We start from the raw sequence: 20168 nt of genomic DNA, 5'->3' as shown, positions 1-20168 counted from the left end.
TGGGATTTGGGGCACACATGCACATGTACCCGACGTGATTCTCGAGCCTCCAGGTCCAGGACTCAGACAGCACAGTCTGCCAGGTGGGATGCAGCCACCTCAACCTCACTACCTGCTGGCCCTGGTATAAACTTTACGAACATAAGATCGTTTCACTGGATGCTCAGTCCAGCAGAAATGATAAAGCTACCACATCACACCAGTGCAGCACTTCCGCTCTCTTCAACCTGCACTGAACCTGTGAGAGGGCAGGAGCGTGACTGACAGACATCGTAATTTTATAGTGAATTCAGAGTCAAGTGACTCTGTCTTCTATTCCTGGATCTGCTCACTGGCCACTGACCTTGGACAAATCACTTCCTCCCTAAGCCTTCATTTCACCAGCTGCAAACTGGAAGGAAAGGCGGCTGGTCTACAAGGGCAGACAATATGACTGACGACACTGGTAAGGAGAGCCTCAGCTGCAACCATGGCTGACCGGAGAGCACATGCTTGCCTAAAACGCACTCACAACCAAAGATATGTTTTAAACGAACACCAAACAAAATGAGCCATGGGCTACAGTTTAGCCTATAGATCGTCAGTTTCTAACTCCTTAGAGCAGCTCTAAAAGCCCTTCGCAACTAGACTGTCCAATACCATAGTGACAAGCCACATGTTACCTCTCACCATGAGACACATAGCTGCTCCAAGTTGAGTTATAAGTGAAAAACTCACAATGGAGTGAAAAGACTTAATGTAAACAAAAGACCAGTCAGTGGTGCAATGGTACACAACACTCTAATAGGCTGTGCCAACATGGTAAGGCCCTGAGTTCACATCCTGAGGCCTCCCTGTGCATACCAGGTACATGCATACCTGCAATCTGGGCTGGCTGTGGCTTGGCAGGTGGGGAGGATTTTGGTATAAAGAACCTGTTGGGGGGACCAGCAGTTAGCGTAATGGCTATGTCGCTGGACTCCCACGTAGTCAACCACGGTTCGAGTCCCAGACCCGGTGGCTTAAACTCACACCAGGTACATGTACGTGCGTGCCCAAGATCCCAAGAGGAGAATAGAGGAGAAGGGATTGCGGCGTGGCCAACCCCCCGGGGGGTAATTTCTCACTTTCTATCTCTCTCTCTCTCTGTCTGGCAAGTGCACACGCCCTATAGTAAAAACCTCTCCAAAAAAAAATAATAATAAAAGAACCTGTTGGGTATGTCTGCCTGTCTGTCTGTCTCTCTTAGAAGGAATAAATCGATCAACTTTAAAAAAAATGCAGTTGGGTCAGCATCATGGCCTGGTGGTTAAGGAAGCCAGACCCACGTCAGCCACAGTTTGAATCCCAGCCCCAGCCACTTGAAAAACATGCCAGGTGTATGTGCATGCATGCCCCAAATCCTGAAAGAATAGAGAAACAGAGAAGGGATTGTGGCAGGACCACATTCCACTAGGGGGGAAGCTTGCTTCTTCTCCCTCTCCCTCTCTCTGTCTCTCTCTGATAAGACAGTTTTGCCCTTTAGCAAAACTAAAACAATTAAAATAAAAATAAAAGCTCATCAGTAATTTCATATTAATTACTTGTATATACTGGTTTAAATAAAATATATTATTATTATTAATCTCACCTGTTTCTCTTTACTTTTGGAAATGGGGGTCACGTTATATTTGCATTGCACGGCACTGTTCTAGATGACAAGTTAATCAAGGCTGGAAGACGCTACATGACTTTCTGAGATCACACAACCAACAAAGAGTCCAGTGGGATCAAGACCCAGGTCTTCTGCTCCCACTGCATTTTGCAACCTCCCAATAAAGCTTCAGAGTATTGCTTGCCCTAGAGTAGACTAGCATCTTCAAAAGCAAATTGACCATTAAAGGGCATTGGCTCAAGGTTCAGGAGTCTCCGGTGCAAGTCCCTCTGCTACTCAGTCCCTGCTGCACTGAGCGCATCACCTCACACTCTGGGTCTCTATTTCCTCAGCTCTAAATTGAGGAAGCATAAATCTGTGAAGCCTTTTTGTCACCATGTGACTGCAGCATTGACAACCTGCAGTTCTGTGAAGTGAATTTGACTATTTCACGCAGAGAGAGAATGACCTCCCTGGACTTCATCAGGGTGTGCAGAGGATAAGGATCCCCTACAGGAGGGCAAAGGAGCCCCTCAGCAATGCATCAGTCCATTGAACGGAGCCACGGGGACCCCACTGATGATGCAGCCTGTGTCTGTCATAAGCCTTCAGTTACTGTGGGATGTCTAAGCCAGCTTTTGAAAGACAAACTGCCTTCCACATGAGGATCATTGCTCTGTTGCATCAGCAGGTAGAACTAAATTCTGCTGCAATGCCAAACAGTTACATAATCTGAAGGACTCCAGGAAAAAGGTCTGAAGAGCACTGGACAAAATCTAATATGGAACAGCTTGAACTAGACAAAGAGGGGCACTATTACTCTTGACAAGCTTTAAGTCACTTTCAAAATAGAGAAAACCAATTCACTCTGTGAATGTACTAAAAATCACTAAATTCTATATTTAAAATGGTGAATGTCATATATAAATTATTGGGTCATCAGAAAAGTCATGATGCATTTTTGCATTTAGTTCTAGATGACAAGTTAATCAAGGCTGGAAGACGCTACATGACTTTCTGAGATCACACAACCAACAAAGAGTCCAGTGGGATCAAGACCCAGGTCTTCTGCTCCCACTGCATTTTGCAACCTCCCAATAAAGCTTCAGAGTATTGCTTGCCCTAGAGTAGACTAGCATCTTCAAAAGCAAATTGACCATTAAAGGGCATTGGCTCAAGGTTCAGGAGTCTCCGGTGCAAGTCCCTCTGCTACTCAGTCCCTGCTGCACTGAGCGCATCACCTCACACTCTGGGTCTCTATTTCCTCAGCTCTAAATTGAGGAAGCATAAATCTGTGAAGCCTTTTTGTCACCATGTGACTGCAGCATTGACAACCTGCAGTTCTGTGAAGTGAATTTGACTATTTCACGCAGAGAGAGAATGACCTCCCTGGACTTCATCAGGGTGTGCAGAGGATAAGGATCCCCTACAGGAGGGAAAACGCGCCCCTCAGCAATGCATCAGTCCATTGAACGGAGCCACGGGGACCCCACTGATGATGCAGCCTGTGTCTGTCATAAGCCTTCAGTTACTGTGGGATGTCTAAGCCAGCTTTTGAAAGACAAACTGCCTTCCACATGAGGATCATTGCTCTGTTGCATCAGCAGGTAGAACTAAATTCTGCTGCAATGCCAAACAGTTACATAATCTGAAGGACTCCAGGAAAAAGGTCTGAAGAGCACTGGACAAAATCTAATATGGAACAGCTTGAACTAGACAAAGAGGGGCACTATTACTCTTGACAAGCTTTAAGTCACTTTCAAAATAGAGAAAACCAATTCACTCTGTGAATGTACTAAAAATCACTAAATTCTATATTTAAAATGGTGAATGTCATATATAAATTATTGGGTCATCAGAAAAGTCATGATGCATTTTTGCATTTAAAAAAAAAAACAGGAAAGTATGTCATAACTTTCCCAATGACTTAATCCATCTCAATAAAAATTCAATATTTCTATATAAAAACAACATAATGCCCCACATATAAAATAATAAACTACTAATTACAATTTTTTGTTAAAATAATTTTTTTTTACTTTGCTATAGGGCATGTGTACTCATCAGAGGGAGACAGAGAGAGAGAAAAAGAGATAGCAAGCCGCCCAGTCTGGGACTCGAACTATGGTCAGCCATGTGAGAGTCCAGCACCTTAACCACTATGCCACTTGCTGGCCCCACAAATTTTTTTAAGAAATTAATGTTAGCAGGCAATTAGATAAGCTATTGCTTTACATAATGTTGGCCATTTCAAATTAATTAGAGTAAGGAGAAATATCTCTGTCTACTCTTATTCTCAGAAAAGAATGCCTTCCCAATCCTCCCTGCTATGGGGCGTGCCCAAGGCACTTCTGACCCTGCAGTCTCCAATCTTTTCCCTAGGCAGTAGGTAAGCAGTAACACACCATTCTGCACACATGGGAAGGTTCCAGGTTTGAATCCAAAGGCCTCCCTGAAAGCACTAGGCATGCACATATGCCTATACCCAGGCTGGCTGGAGCTGGGGGTGGACTGCAGCAAAAAGACCCTGCCTATTTCTCTCTCTCACTCACAAAAGAAAAAAAAGAAAGTTTTAAAAAAAGGTAGGGACAGAGAAGGTCTAGATGGTAGCTTAGCAGTAAAACACAATGCTCTGTAAGGTAATCCCACATGGGAAGGTTCCCAGGTCAAGTCCAGAGACCTCCCTGAGTCCCCAGCGTACATGCCTGCCCATGATCTGAATTGGCTGAAGGGTAAGGGTGGATTATGGTGTCAAGACCCTGTTGGAGGTACTGTCTCTCTCGTGCACATGAAATAAATAAATAAGTAAAGTTTAAAAGAGAGAGAGAGAGAAAGGTGGTAACAGATGCCTAGTACAGACTCTTATAGACGGCATTCATTTCAACTCAATGCCTTTAATGAATATATCAATTTATCTAATGTGAGACACAGGCTAAAAGCGAGTGTTTCTTTTGGTAGCTGGTTGTTTTAAATTCATTAACAAATTGCTGTAGCTCACATCTGTGAAGTACTGAACTCTCAAATTATAGCCCTGCACTTTGGAAATAAGAACAGCTTCTCAGCTGGACTGCACTGCGGATTTGATGTCAAAGAATGTGTGCCCCCATCAATGTACGTACATTACGTACTCCACCTGAATTTCCACACAAAATACAAAGTATGAAGGTCCCTTCTTTTCGCTAAAAAAAAATGTAATGCATTCAACTCTGTGTGAGTGGCCTTACCAAAATAAATCTCTCAGAAGTGTAGTTTTCAGTCTACCAGCAGGGGTCAGGGCAATCTGGGTCAAAGGGAAGGAGCAATCACTTTGCAGAAAATGTTGTGTTGCCTCCAAAAGAAAAGTTACTCCTGGTCTGTACAGTATTGGCTGTGTGTGTCAAATGGGTAGACAGAGGCACAGCCAAACAGAGACACAGCATAAGAAAAATAAATAAATAAAACAGATTATGGAGAAAAATGAACGATCAAAAAGAGACAGAATAGAGAGAAAAATCAGAAAAACAGGCTGAGTATCTCTTATCCAAAATGCTTGGAAGTCTTTCAGATTGGGGGTTTTTCTGAATTTTGGAATGCTTGCATATTCCCAGTAAGATATCTTGGAGGTAGAACCCGAGTCTAAACATGAAACCATTTATGTTTCATTTATGCCTTCTACTCTGCTGCAATGCCACATGTTACATAATCTACAAGGATTCCAGAAAGAAAAGGTCTAAAGATCTCTGAACAAAATCTAACATATAATGGCTCGAACTAGAAAAGGAAAGGCGGTATTAATCCTGGCAGTATTTAACTCACTTCTGAAACAGAAAACTAGCTCACTCTATGAATATACTAAAAAAAATCACTAAATTCTATACTTAAAAATGGTGAAGGTGATTTTATACAATTATTTTTCTCTTGCAGCATTTTGACTCTAACCTGTTACATGATGGGTAACTCTAGACATCAAGTCTATGTTTAAAAAGTTTCTTTGAGCTCTTCAGATTCTGGATTTTCAGATTAAGGATGCTAATATATAACCATGTAAAAAGAACAGAGAGGGGCTGACAGGTGGCACGGTGGTTGGGGGACTGGACTCCCACATGACTAATCGCAGTTTGAGTCCCTGACCTGGTGGCTTGCTTTCTCACTTTCCCTCTCGCTCACTGTCTCTCTCTCTGATGAGTACATGTACCCTATAGCAAATTTTAAATAATAATAATAATAATTAAAGTTAAATAAACTTTTTATTTTTTGGGAGGGAGGCTTTTGCTATAGAGTGCATGTGCTCACCAGAAAGACAGAGAGAGACAGGGAGACAGAAAGCAAGAAATCACCTCCCAGGGAGGATGGCCACGCTGCAATCCCTTCTCCTCCATTCTCCTCTCGGGATCTTGGGCACGCATGCACACATGCCCGGCGTGAGTTTAAGCCACCAGGTCCGGGACTTGAACTGTAGTCAACTACATGGGAATCCAGCGACATAGCCATTACACTAACTACTGGCCCTGCCCAATAAACAATTATTTTTAAAAGACTAGAGAAATATAGACATAACTAGATAAGCACAGAGATTAGAGAGAAAGATACAAAAACAGATCAATAAAACAGAGGGGCCAGCAGATGGCATAGCAGTTATATTGCTGAACTCCCACATGGCCAACCACGGTTCAAATCCCAGACCTGGTGACTTGGGATTAACACCAGGTACATGTGCATGTATATCTAGGATCCCACAAGGAGAATGGAAGTGAGGGGACTGAGGTGTGGCCATGCCCTCTGGGGGATGATTTCTCACTTTCCCTCTCACCATCTCTGGCGTATATACTCTAAAGCAAAAACCTCTTAAAAACTAATAATAATAACATACAGGTAAATACAGTAGGTAAATATAGAGCAAATAGATTAATGGAATTAAAAGATACAGATGGATACAACAGGTTAGTTTGAGATTAAACATCTAGAGAACATAGGTAGACAGTTTAGTGATGTTAAGACATCAAAATGTCTTAGATAAGAGCAGTATGTTAAATATAAATTTACCTCTGACTATATGATTTGACAATCATAATTACTGTAAGAGCAATATATTCTTATCCCTATCATATAGTCGAGAAAAACGCAGAGGAAAAGGAAGTGAGCGTATGTTTGATGTGAGTGCGTCACTTGTATTATCAGATTTCATTCTCATAACTTAACTTACAAAGTATTTTGCAGACATGGAGAGGGTTTCAGAAAGGTAAAGTAATTTGCCTAAGGTCATCCCAGCAGTAGCATCAGAATTCTGGCTCCAAAGACCATGACCTTCCCTTTGAACCTCCATGCCATTGGTTCAGGTGGTCACGTCCAGAATTCTGAACGGCCGGTTACCCTGTGGAAGTGCTGGGACCCACCTGTTAACGAGGCTGAGTGCTCTGCGCCCGCAAGAACACATGTTGCTTTACGATCCTCCAAACCTAGGAGGGGAAAAGAATATTGCTTTTGAATCACATTATAGCGGAACTGGGTGGAGGGGACTCTCCAGCCACCTGACACGGGGACAGTGTCAGCTGGTGCAGGCAGGTCTGAGTGAGCAGCACTGACGGAGGAGGAGGCCGCGCTGTAGGAAGACTGGTGACACGGCAGAGTCTAAACAAGTGAGGAGACACGCTGAGGATAAAGGAGCCAGCTTCCTCTATCGGAGAGGAAAGAGAAGGTGCATAGGTGAAAAGGGGGAAGGCTGAAGCCAGGCTCGTGTCATCAGACACATCAGAGAAACCAGTGTCAATTCACGGTTTCTAGTAGAGATACACAGAGGTGTACGCGTCTAAGATTACGTGTGTGTGTGTGTGTGTGTGTGTGTGTGTGTGTGTGTATGCTTCCTAGCTCTGTCTGCTGAGAGGCTCGAGAAGGAATGACATCTCATACAACCAGCTGCTACCACCTTAACACCTACAGGCACTTAAATACCAACCAAGCCTCCCGAGGACACACAGGCAGAACTAGGTTTTGAACTGGCCTTCTATCTCCAAACCCAGCACGGTTTTCTCCCTTAATTACACTGCCCTCCCTGACAAGGTATAATCCCAACCCCTTCTGCTAAAGGTTGGAGTAACCTATGACAACGTGCGATCTATTGTAGTATGCAATAAACGCAGTCCCACTCTATAAAGCCTTTTTCTGTCACTTCTGTTTAATTAACTGATGTCTTAATAAAATGGCCCTCAGACCCAGCCAGCATCCGGTGGAATGATAAGAGGACAAAGCAGGTGCCTCCAGCCACAGTTAACAGAGAGGAGGTACTGGGCCTCTAGCCAAGTGAGGAGGGGACAGCAGGGTTCCAGTTCTCTTTTGCCTATTCAGGTACTATCATTAAAAAAAGAAGAGAAAAGAAAAAGTGAAAGATTTTCAGGGAGAAAATTGATCTATTCTAATGTCTCATCAGAAATGCCCCTCAAAGCAACTGTAGATCTAAGCTGTACACAGAGATTCTAAACAGATTGTTTAAATCAAATAAAATTAGGATTGTGTTTGTTTTTATTTCTATTTATTCAAACAAAATGATTTAAAAACATTTTTTTTTCATTCCTTCTAGTTACAGGTCCTGTCCTAAAACACAGAGTAGAATGATACACAGTTGGGACCAGCAGGTGGCATGGTGGTTAAGGATGCTGGAGTCCCACATGGCCGACCGTGGTTCGAGTCCTGGGGACTTGGCAGCTTGCTTTCTCTTCTCACTCTCTAGTCAAATTAAAATAAACAAATAAAGTTAAATAAAATAATTCTTAAGAGAAAAAAAAGAATGATACACAGTTAAGCCTTTAAAAAGTTCATGACTAGGGCCAGCAAGTGGCATGGTGATTGAGGCACTAGACTCCCACATGGTCAACTGCAGTTCAAGTCCCAGAACCAGTGGCCTGAGAATCACACTGAGTACGTGTATGTGTAAGCCCAAAATCCCAAGAGAAGAATGAAAGAGAAGGGTCTGTGGCATAGCCATCCCCCCAGGAGGTACCTTCTCGCCTTCCCTCTCTCTGTGTCTGTCTCTCTCCAGCGAGCACACACACCCTATGGCAAAAATAAACACCCCTGTCCTTTGCTATCTGAGAAAACACATGAACAACACATAATAATAATACAATACACTGAGGCATCCATGGACATGAAGAAAGTGCAATGGAGGCTAGAAGAGGAGTCTTTACTAAGAAAGCTGTACCTGAGCTGGTCCTTGAAAATTCTTAAGATTTTCCAAGAGAACAAGAAGAGAAAGGCCCTTCAGGCAGAGGTAACCATTTGCGAACAGGCACAGAGGCAGGAGAAACAGGGAACACCTAGGAAGCAGGGCACACCTTGAAAGAAGAAGTGTTTGGGAAGTAGTTTACCATGGGCATTTTCGACGCGGTGTGAAGCGGACCACCTCACCAGCACCCACTGCCTGCTCCGCCTTATGTCAGAGTGTCCCCCTCAATTCAAACTCTGGCAGCACAAAGGGCTGCCTTCTTACTGGGCCCATAAAAATCCCAACAAAACTAAAAGACCAACCAACCGAGGAAGTTGGACAGAGACACCAAGGAACAGTAAAAGGAAAACTCCAGATAGCCCTCGTGTCTCTATGTCCTGATAAAGAACAAAGGACAAAGAAGAAAGAAGCCCTCACCTGTCACTCTGCTTGGTTCCTTGGCTGTCAAAAACAGTGGAAGAGTCTGCCCCGGGCACAGCCGTCGTCCAGACGATGCTAAGCCAGTCCCCCACTGGAACACGATGCCACTCACTTCCCAACAGAGAGGAAGAAAAAAAAAAAAAAACAGAAAACATGCATCAGATGCCCTCGGGACCTCACTGCTATGGAAATTCTTCATTCATTCTGTTAACTTGATGGCTGCTTCAAGGAGTCCTATGACTGGTCACAGGAATCACCACCACGCCAATCGCAAAGCCGGTCTTCAAGGCATCTTGGACCATCACGGAATATTCCAACACAGTTAAATTTCCTCCGAAAAGTTCCAGACTGGAATGATGCCTGGTTCATGATGAACCTGAAAGGACAACCTGGTCTCTACACCAAGCAGAAAAGAACCTTGAAGATTGTCCAGTACACTCCTCACATTTACTAGATGAGAAAGCTGAGGCCCTAAAGAAAGAATACGCGTGGTCCTCAGCCACCCAGGGAGGTAGTGGCAGAGAGCATGCTGGGATTCAGCTCTCCTAGCGCAGTGCCCTTTCCACTACACCAAGATTCGAATTCCTAGCTGGGGCTGGCAGGTGTTATAGTGGTTAAGACATTGGACTCTCACACGGCCGACTGCAGCTCAAGTCCAACACCTGGCAGCTTGCTTTCTCATCTTCTCTCTCTCTCTGGTAAAATTAAAAATTAATAAAAAATAAAATAAATATTTATTTTAAAAAATAATATTTTTAGTTGTCAGATACTTACATACATAAAACTGTAGATAGTTACCCGACAGCTACAAATTCAACAGAATGGCCTTTTATGTCATGTCCACTGAATCTAACTCATGGACCCCGTCTGGACCCCATGCAGATGCACAGAAGAAATCCTGCACATCTGACCTACCGTTGGGTGTGTGCAACTTGGATCCAGCAGCTGGCTCCACCACCCAGCTGCCACAGTAGGGATCTCTACTCCAAAGCACCCCATAGTCTATGTCCTTTGACCACAAACAGGCAAGCCTCTTTGTGAAAAACAAGCTGTGACCACTGAGCACACTGAGTGAAACAGGGGGTTGAGACAAAACACAACTTACAATCTCTTCACCAATTCCAAGGAAAAGGAGAAAGGAAAAAAAGGATAGCTTAAAAGAGACTTCAGATGGGACCAGCAGATGGCGTAATGGCTTTGTCTCTGGACTTTCATGAAGCTGACCACAGTTAGAGTCCCGGACCCGGTGGCTCAAACTCACGCCAGGCACGTGTGAGTGGGTGCCCAAGATCCCGAGAGGAGAATGGAGGAGAAGGAATTGCGGTGTGACCGTTCCCCCTGGAGGGTGATTTCTCACTCTCTGTCTCTCTTTCTCTCTGTCTTTCTGACCCTATAGCAAAAACGTCTCCAAAAAAAACAAAAGAGACTTCAGAGGGTCAGCCAGGTGGCGTGGTAGTTGAGGTAGCTGGATCCCACATGGCCAACTGTGTGGTTTGAGTCCCTGACAGATGGCTGAAAAAACACACCAGGTACATGTGTATGTGTTCCCAAAATCCTGAGAAAAGAATGGAGAAGAGATTGCAGTGTGGCCATCCCCCCAGGTGGTAATTTTTTTGTTTTCTGTCTCTTTGTCTCTCTCTCTGGCTCTCTAGTAAGTGCACACACCCTATAGCAAAAATCTCCCTTAAAAAATTAATTAATTAAAAATAAAATTAAAATTAAAAATAAGAGACTTCAGATTATAAGGGCATAACATGCATAACATACACAGAACTCCTAAAATTTAACGATAAAAAATTATCTAATTATTCAATTAAAAAATGGGCAAAAGATTTGAATGAACATTTCTCCAAGAAGATATACAAACGGCCAATAAACAAAACAAAAGACAGCCAATATCACTAATCAGTAAGAAAAGGCCAATCAAAATCACAGTCAGATAGCACTTCATACCCATTTAGACACTACTACCAAACGATGAGAAAATAGCAAAGGCTGGTGAATTTGCGGAAAAACTGTAACGTGCGCTGTTCTTGGGAAGACAAAATGGTGCAGCTACTATGGAAAACCTCAAAAAAATTAGAGGCATGGCATTCCCCTTGGGGGATGATTTCTCATTTCTCTTCTCTCTCCTGTCTCTCTGGCGAGCACAAGTACCCTCCAGCATCAACTAAAAAAATAAAAACAAAAACTATTTAATTCACATGACTTTCTGGTGGTGACAACTGGATGAGGTAATCAATCAAAAGGACCTCATATCATGCCTAGAAGACAGAGTCAGAAAGAAGACTTCCATTTCCTTCCTCCCTCCTTCTAAAAGCTTTCTCACATGGCCTCTGCCTAAAGTGCCCTCCTCGAAATCAGAATTTCAATGCAGCAGGACCCTCTGAAATACTCCTTAAGTGGGACCAGCAGATGGCATAATGGTTATGACTGGACTCCCATGTAGTCAATGGGAGTTCAAGTCCTAGACCTAGTGGCTTAAAATTCATGCTGGGCGCATATATGTGTGTGCCCAAAATGCACGAAGGAAAAGGGATCGTGGCGTGGCCAAGCCCTCTAGGGGGTGATTTCTTATTTTCTCTCTCTGTGTCTCTGTCTCTCTGGCAAGCACATGCACCTTATAACAAAAATCTCTCAAAAAAAAAAAAAAAGAAAGAAAGAAAAAAGAAATACTCCTTTAAAGAGAATCTTTTTTCTTAAAGCTAAATTTTTCCTTATTCCATACCTATTTAGAAAATAAAAACGAAATGATCACCTGTAGCAGCTAACGCGTGCCTCAGTCCAGCAGCCACGCTCACAACCTTCTCGGTCAGGAGCTGTCAACAAAGAAAACAATGGAGAGCTCAGAACCACCAGCCATCTGTAAGATGTGGTGTGACGTGTACCCAAATACAATGCAGCAGGGGCCTCACTATATGCCTGACTAGTGTGAAGGACCTCTCCGCCACCATCCCCACCCATAAATACTTGTACATTTACCCCTAAAGGCAAAATACCTTTCTAAAACACCACGGCACATCACAATGCCTCTGAGAACTCAGAGGGGCCTTCAAGGTGATCTAGCCCAGGGATGAGTAAATGTTCTCTGTAAAGAGACAGACAGTAAATATTTTTTACTTTACAGGCCATATGGATTCTGTCACACCACTCAGCTCCACTCTAAAAGCAGCAACAAGGACAGCTGGTGGCATGGTGGTTAAGGTGGCTGGACCTCACATGACCAGCTGCACAATTCAAGTCCTAGACTCAGCAGCCTGAAAAACACACTGGTGATGTGTGTGCACATGCCCAACATCCTGAAAGGAGAAATGAAGGAAAGGGAACTGCAGTGTGCTCATCCCCCATGGAGGGTACTGTCTCTGTCTCTCTCTGTCTCTACCTCTCTCTCTCTCTTCCTCTCTCTCTCACCAGCACACTCACTATCTAGCTAGCTGACTGACTGAATGAATGAATGAATGGATTAAATGCAGCAGGAGACCATACATAAATGGGTGAGTATGGCTGTATTCCAAAAAAACTTGAATTACTGAAGGCTCTAGTTTTCCCATCCCTGATCTACTCCAGTCCCTACCCAATCCTAGAAGCCCCTCCCCACACCCCATCGTGTGGTCACCCAACCACTGTCAAACACCGATGTCCAGTGGCACAGGCTCACTATGTCTCCAGGTGCCCATTCTGTCTTGACATAGTTCCAGTGATCTCTTTTGGTGAGCTGAACTTATCTGCCTGTAGCTTCAGACAATGCTTTCCAAATATTTGAAGACAGTTGTCATGTCCTCTCTAAGACATCTTGCGGTAGTTTTAAAAATAGGTCCTTAAATTCTTTGATACTCCTCTCTTCGAGATGTGGAGCTTAATTTTTCTCCCCCTGGGTGTGCTGAACTTAGTGACAAGTTCCTAACGAAAAGAACAAGGAAGCAAGGAGTGACTCAGAGATAAAAGGCTTTGAGGCTTCCAGCCTGGCATTTCACTCCCTCTCTCTCTCCAATCACCTTCTGGGGAAGCTAAACGCCGTGTCTAAACAGTCAGATGCCATGTCGAAACAGTCCTATAGAGAAGCCCACATGGCAAGGAACTGAAGAGTCCTGTCAAGAGGCATGTGAAAGAGCTTAGAAATAGATTCCCGGCCTAGTCAAGCCTTCAGAGGCTGTAAGCAGACCCAGCTGACATCTTAAATGTAACTTCATGAAAAGACCAGCTAACCCTCAGAAACTATGAACTAATAAATGTTTGTTGGCTTAGCCCACCGTGGTACACACTGCCAAGGTGCTCCTTCTCAGAGGCCGAGGCCAGATGGGGGGTCCGAGTTCAGTTCCTGACTGAATCTCAACAGGCCAGGTGCAGTGTGTGCACCTACTCGTTTAGCTAGCTGGGAGTCTGGGGCAGGAGGATCCCAACGTGGAGACGCTGTCAAAAATCAGTATCTATTGTTCTATCTCTTGCTCCCTCTCTCTCATAAATAAATAAAAAATGAAATGTTTTAAATAAATGTTTTTACCACATTTTGATATATTATACAGCAATAGATAACTAGTGTGAATCTCTTCTTTAGGCCAAATATCCCAGCTCCGTCAGCCACTGCTAGCTTCCTAGTCTCTCCATCTTTCTCTCTTCCTCACATGCTCTGGGTGCTCAGAATCTACCTTTGAAAGGGTCTGCATGGACATTAATCATAGCCCCTTTGAGACTTTATCACATTTGTTTATTCCCATGTCCATGGTGTCTTTCTTTTTTTAAGAGAGGTTTTTTTTTGCTATAGGACATGTGTGCTCACCAGAGAGAGAGAGAGAGTGAGAAATCAGCCCACAGTGGGGATGGTCACGCTGCAATCCCTCCTCCTTCATTCTCTTCTCAGGATTTTAGGTACCCATGCATACTTGCCCAGCCGAGTTTGAAGCCATCAGGTCCAGGACTCAAACCATGGTTGACCACATGGGAGCCCAGTGCTACAACCACTATACCACCTGCTGGTCACCACGGTGTCTTTCTGTACGTTAGGATTGTCAATAGCAGGGCCTATGTACCAAATCTACAAGGAGACAAGTTTGGATGCAGTCTGACCAGCACAAAGGACACCTATCTGGCCTTTCTTCTTCTGGAGACTGTCCTTATCAATGAAGTCCGTGATCACATAAGCGTTTGGGTAGATCAAATCTTCCTGCTCATACAATTTAAACATACTATGCTTTTTTCTTTCTTCTTTTTCTCTCTTTTTATTTGTTTTCTTTTTTAAATCGAACTGAAAGATGTCCATCTTTTCCCCTCCATCCCCACTGCCACTTGACTGCGGACAAGATCTCCTAAGTAGTCTTCCTTTAATCCATCCTCCACACCCCCCTATCTGGCCTTCCCTCACATGCTGTTCTTATCCCATGTCATGAACTGTCACCCTGATTGTGCCCCTCCCCACCCACTCCGCGCTGGCATGCCCCCCTCTTTCTTAGTCCAACCGTACTAAACGCTGACAGGTCCCGAAGCCCTCTCATGTTACAATTCTGTAACTTGGCTTACACAGTTCCTTCTGCCTGGAATGCTCTTCCTTTGCACCTAAACATTCTTCTATCCCAAGCCAGGGAAACTTCCACTAGACTTTTAAGACTTAGCTTAAGCTTGTTTTTATCCCACCTTCCCTCATACATGAGTTCAATACTCCTCCTTTGGGGCGACACATGCATCTGTTATAGTTCTAGCATGGCACTGCATTTGAGTATTTATGTACCTATCATATACGCTCCCACACTAGGACAGGTCTTCATCACCTTTGTTTCCACAGCCTGCACCTATACCATGATAAACGAATGAAGGAGTTCCCATTGTATTTCACTTTGGCCCCTTCCCTGCACTGTTCCATAGGATACAGTCTGTTGAAACGTTTCTACGTCCTGATTCTCTCATCTAATATGTTTTAAGCATGGTTCCTCTCTGTCTTCTTTAATTATATGAACTATAATTAAGTTAAATTAATTATAACTTCTATGGAGAAGGCCATCCATTTGCAAATGGGAGTGTTAACACTTCCTACAATGGGGACTATGGAGCCTGGACTTGTGGGCATACCATGGGAACCACTGCCCCAAATAACACTCCGCAGATCAGAAGCCAAGGTCGGAAGATGACAGGAGCAGCTCCTAGCGCTGATAACTGAGATCAGAGCTTAGAGAAATTAGGCAGGAGTGGGGCAGCTTGGGTGGTGAGACTCACTTTAGATGCCAGTATATTTCTTTTAAAATCCATCATCTTATCATAATCACTTAAAATAAAAACTTCACAAAAATGCATACGTTTTAAAATAAGGCAGTAAAAAGAACCCCAAACTAGAGCCACAAGGCCTGTTTAACAGCTGTGTCCAATATGGTAGCCACTGGCCTCCCTTTGGGCTCGGTTCCACGGACTACCTGTGGCCATTGAACACACAAAATGATTAAGACCGCGTCAAGACAGACTGTAGATAAAATGTCCGTGACTTATATAAAGAATAGAATGTCGCATTAATAGACTTTATACTGAAGACATGCTGAAGTGACAATAGCTTGGGTAAACTGGATTAGTTATAAAGTTATTACAATAACATCAATTTCACCTACGTGCTACAACATGGAGAAAACTTGGAAATCACGTGAAGTGAAAGAAGTCGGACATCAAAGCCACACCGTGTGTGATTCCATTGATATTAAATGCCCAGAACAGGCAAATCCATAGAGACAGAAAACAGATTAGTGGTCCCCAGGGGTTGGCAAAGGGGAGAAATGGGAAGTGACTGCTGTTAGGGACACAGTTACTTTGGTGGTAATGAAAACACTCCACGATTAGATAATGGTGACAGCCGCTCACATCTCTGAATATACTAAAAACCACTGGGTGACACATTAGAAGAGGGGTGAACTTTATATTTGTGAATTAGCGCAATAAAGCTATTACGTAACATTTTAATTTCTGAGCTAGAAATTAGAAGCAGTATAGTGGTTAAACCCTGGGCATAGGAAGCAGAATCCCACATGGCCAACCACAGTTCAAATCCCAGCCCTGGTGGCTTGAAAAACACACCAGGCATGTGTGTACATGTCCAAAATCCTGATGGGAGGAGAAATAGAGAAAAAGATTGCAGTGTGGCCACACCCCCACAGGGGGAGTGTGCTCACTCACCACACTGTCTCTCTGGCAATTAAAAAAAAAAAGTTAACTTCCCTTGTTACTGTTTACTAGCTACTGGAAGTTTTCAGCTATGTGTGTATCTTGCATTACATTTCTACGGGACAGCACTGACCCATCTCATTTGCCTAGGTCCATGTCTTTAGGCAAAGTCACTTCCATGTGAACCTGTGTCTAACAGAGTTCCCATCATTACTAATTGCAAAATTGTAAAACGTCATTAATGTCCTCGCAAAATGTACCACCTCTGTTGCTTTATTTCACAAAAAATGCATGATGCGTACGAGGACTAACAGGTTCTTCACTCACAGCATCCTCCCTTCCCAATCTCATTTTCCCCAGAAGGACTTATTTCTCAACTCGAATTCTCCTCCCCTGTGGGCTCTCAGGGACCCCGTGAGCCTTTTATTCTAGGAAGGACAACTGTAATATCCTAGACAGGACACAGGCAGGCTAAATCTTAGCTGTCCTCACCTCGATGACCTGGGGAACCACACATCTTCGAGGCCCGTGAGGAACTCCTAACTGGCCAAAGGAGTTAGAGCCACAGGACAGAACTTGACCACTTCCTGCAAAACACAAATACTTCAATTGCAAATCTAAGCACTGCGGTGTCTGTGACCAATGGGTAAATACTGAAGGTGAGCAGCACAGAGAGGAGAGGAGGTGAGGGGACCCGGTACCTCAATGCATTCAGACCAGGTCACCTGCTTTTATTTTTCTAGGGATAAAATCCCAGGTTAAGTGTTTACACAGATACCTGTCATTCTCTGTCAAGGACGACAGCACGTCTGTGTGGAACACTTAGCCTAGAGTTGGAAGGGAAGATCCTTATTCCTCACTTTTCATGTTTCCATGGGACAGAATTTACATCGTTCTAACACTCCAGGACTGCCTCTCTGCCCTTCCCCACAGGCACTGCTCTCTCAGAGACAATGGGTCACCTAACCAACTAGCGAGTTTGGAAGAAGGGATGAGATGTGTGCAGCATGGCCGCCTCCTTTCCGACATTCTGGGCTGACATGTAAAAGGGCTTCACCTGTGGAAAAGGCCCAGCGTCTGGGCCTAAGTCGGGACCACAGGAGTGTTATGACCACTTGGCCTGACCTCCAACTTAGCCTCTGTCAATAAAAAGCTGACTGACTGAGGCCAGCAGGTGACATGGTGGTTAAGGTGCTGGATTCCCACATGGCCGAATGCAGTTTGAGTCCTGGACCCAGTGGCTTGGGAGAGTCATGCCAGGCACGTGAGGAGAATGGAGAGGGGATTGCAGTGTGGCCATCCTCCCCAGCAGGGTGATTTCTCATTTTCCCCCTCTCTCTGTCTCTCTCTGGCGAGCACATGCAACGTATGACAAAAACCTGGAAAAAGGAGCTGACTGATCTCCAGCTCCAACTGCGCTATGCCTTTCTCACAGCTGGTTCCATGTGTGGGCAGGACACGGTGTTATCTACCGATTTCCTCCAACCCCAGCCCAGGCCCACAGTAAGCCCTTCCTAAACGATAGCTGTTATTTAGGGTCTAGTAACTACTATCAAATTCAACACAGGTTATAGAATCCGTCTGCTGAAGAGAAAGTCGGACATGTGAGTGGGGATGGGCTAGGAGTGCACTGGGCAGCCCAGAGGGGCTATTCTGGACAGTGAGAAGAGCACGTACCATCGGGCATTGCTAGAAGGAAATGTGTGAGGAGCATGAGGAGCGTGGAGACAGAAGCAAGGCAAAAGAGATGGGGACCTCTCACAGAAGGCCACGTGCTACGAAGTTTGGAATCTGAACTACACACATGAGAACAAGGGATCGAGGCAAGAGGAGGAACATGGTTAGAAAAGGCCCTTGTCAGGGCCAGCAGGTGGAGCAGTGGTTAGAGGTGCTGGACTCCCACACGGCCAATTGCTACACGAGTCCCAGACCTGGTGGCTTGCTTTCTCACCTTCCCTCTCTCCCTCTCTCACTCTGTCCCTCTCCGGTCATACTAAAAATACATTCTACATACACAAAATAAAGTCCATCTGCTCCGTACAGCTTCCTCCATACTCCTCTACGTCCTGTTCTGCTAGCGGCTTCACAATGACCAAACAGTTCTGCCCAACCACATTTATTTTAAAAATGCAAAAAGTAGGAAAAAGCTGCCATCTCTACGGTGACCACTTCTATTTCCTCATTCCCACCACATTCCGCTGTGAGTAACCTTAACTAGCCCTCCAGGCCAGCAAGCCAAGGTACACAGCACTTCTGAACTCAAGGGACAGGAAGTGGTCACCAAAGATAGATGTGGTCCATTCCCCAGCTCCTGGCAGGTTTTTCGGTGCAGTCGCAATCTCCTGAACTGTTAGAACTCTCCTTATGAAAGGTATCCCACAACTTCCCTTGGCAACCAGAGAGAGCACCCATGTGTGTTTTTTTAAACAAAGAGGCTTTCATTTACTCAGAGGTCACCTCCCTCATGCTGTTCTTACCCAAAGCCTTGGAGGTGATCAAGATTTGCCCAGGAGTGAACTCACCTGTGAGTATAATGGTAAAGTCCCAGCCACAGGCCACCTGCTGGATGGGACAGCCCAGGAGGGATGTGCAGGGGATGAAAGACAGAACGTCCTCTGTGTGACCAAGTCCCAGCTGCCCGTCTTTGTTCAGGCCACAAACAAAAAGGTCTCCTCCATCTGTACAAGAGAAAGACTTCAGTGATCGCATTTCCGGGAATCATAACTGCCAAAGGGAGCAAAAGGTGTCGCTAAGTATTTGAAGTTACAGACCAGTCCACTTTCCACCCAAGTGAATAAGCCATGCACGTTCGTGCGCTCTGAAGCCAGAGGACATAGGGCCACCACCTCAAATTTAATACCCAAACGGAAACTCCAGGCCCTGCCAAACCACCAACTTGAGCATCACTGTAGTAAGAGAAGCCAACAGTTACTCCACATGGAGAGTGCGCCAGGCACTGGTCTAAGAGCTTTACATGAAGGGAGGCTGAGCCTTTAGACACAGTGTCTAGTGCCCACAATACTTCCAGTGACCCAAGAGGGCGGCTTAATTTTAAATTCTCTTAAAATGAGAAAAATAGGGCCAGCAGGTGGCATAATGGTTAAGGCACTGGCTTCCCACATGGCCGACCACGGATCAAGTCCCAGCCGTGGAGACTTGCTTTCTCACTTTCCTTCTCTCTTTCTCTCTCCCCCTCTCTGTGTCTCTTTCTGGTGAGCATGAGTGCCCTGTAGCAAATGTTAAAAATAATAATAATGATAATAAATAAAATTAAATAATTTTTAATTGAGAAAAATAATGTAATAATGCAAAAATACTACTAATTCTAGTCTCTATTATTTATCTTTATAGCGATATAATTATAAAAGATAATTTTTAATATTTCTTTATGGAGATAGGAATCCACAAAGGTAAAAGTCCCAAGGAGCCATAAAAGTTGTACTAGTCCTGTTAACTCACTGACTGTCCCCAGCAGATGAGTAATTGAGACACAGAGCTATTACTGCCCAAAGTGACACAACCAGGATTTGAACCCAGATATTTAATTCCCTATTCATGTCCTTGATGCAGTATGCCCTCCTTTTCAGTATTATAACAATTATCCTTAATTTGGGGGTAGAGGTATTTGGTTTGGTTTTAGTTTTTGGTTTTTAGGGGCATTTTTTGACTATAGAGTATGTGAGCTCACTACACCCCCAGGGGTGATGGCTATGCTGCAGTCCCTTCTCTAGTCTCCTCGCAGGACTCCGGGCATGCACATGCACACACATACACACATACACACACACACACACACACACACAC

General features: G+C 44.4%; 1 protein-coding gene across 1 annotated transcript in view; it reads right to left on the bottom strand.

Moving 5' to 3' along the window:
* Positions 1–20168, bottom strand: part of SERGEF (secretion regulating guanine nucleotide exchange factor) — a gene marked incomplete at its 5' end in the record, with an annotated part of 265393 nt that overhangs the window by 236866 nt on the left and 8359 nt on the right. The window contains 4 exon segments of the mRNA XM_027768544.1: positions 6985–7047; positions 9228–9341; positions 11989–12049; positions 16857–16951. Coding sequence (XP_027624345.1) covers positions 6985–7047; positions 9228–9341; positions 11989–12049; positions 16857–16951 — 333 coding nt within the window.

This window comes from Tupaia chinensis, unplaced genomic scaffold (assembly GCF_000334495.1).
Source record: "Tupaia chinensis unplaced genomic scaffold, TupChi_1.0 Scaffold000077_1, whole genome shotgun sequence".
Classification (NCBI taxonomy): Eukaryota; Metazoa; Chordata; class Mammalia; order Scandentia; family Tupaiidae; genus Tupaia; species Tupaia belangeri.
Note: the sequence above shows the minus strand (reverse complement) of the source record. Positions and strands in the feature narration are given on the sequence as shown.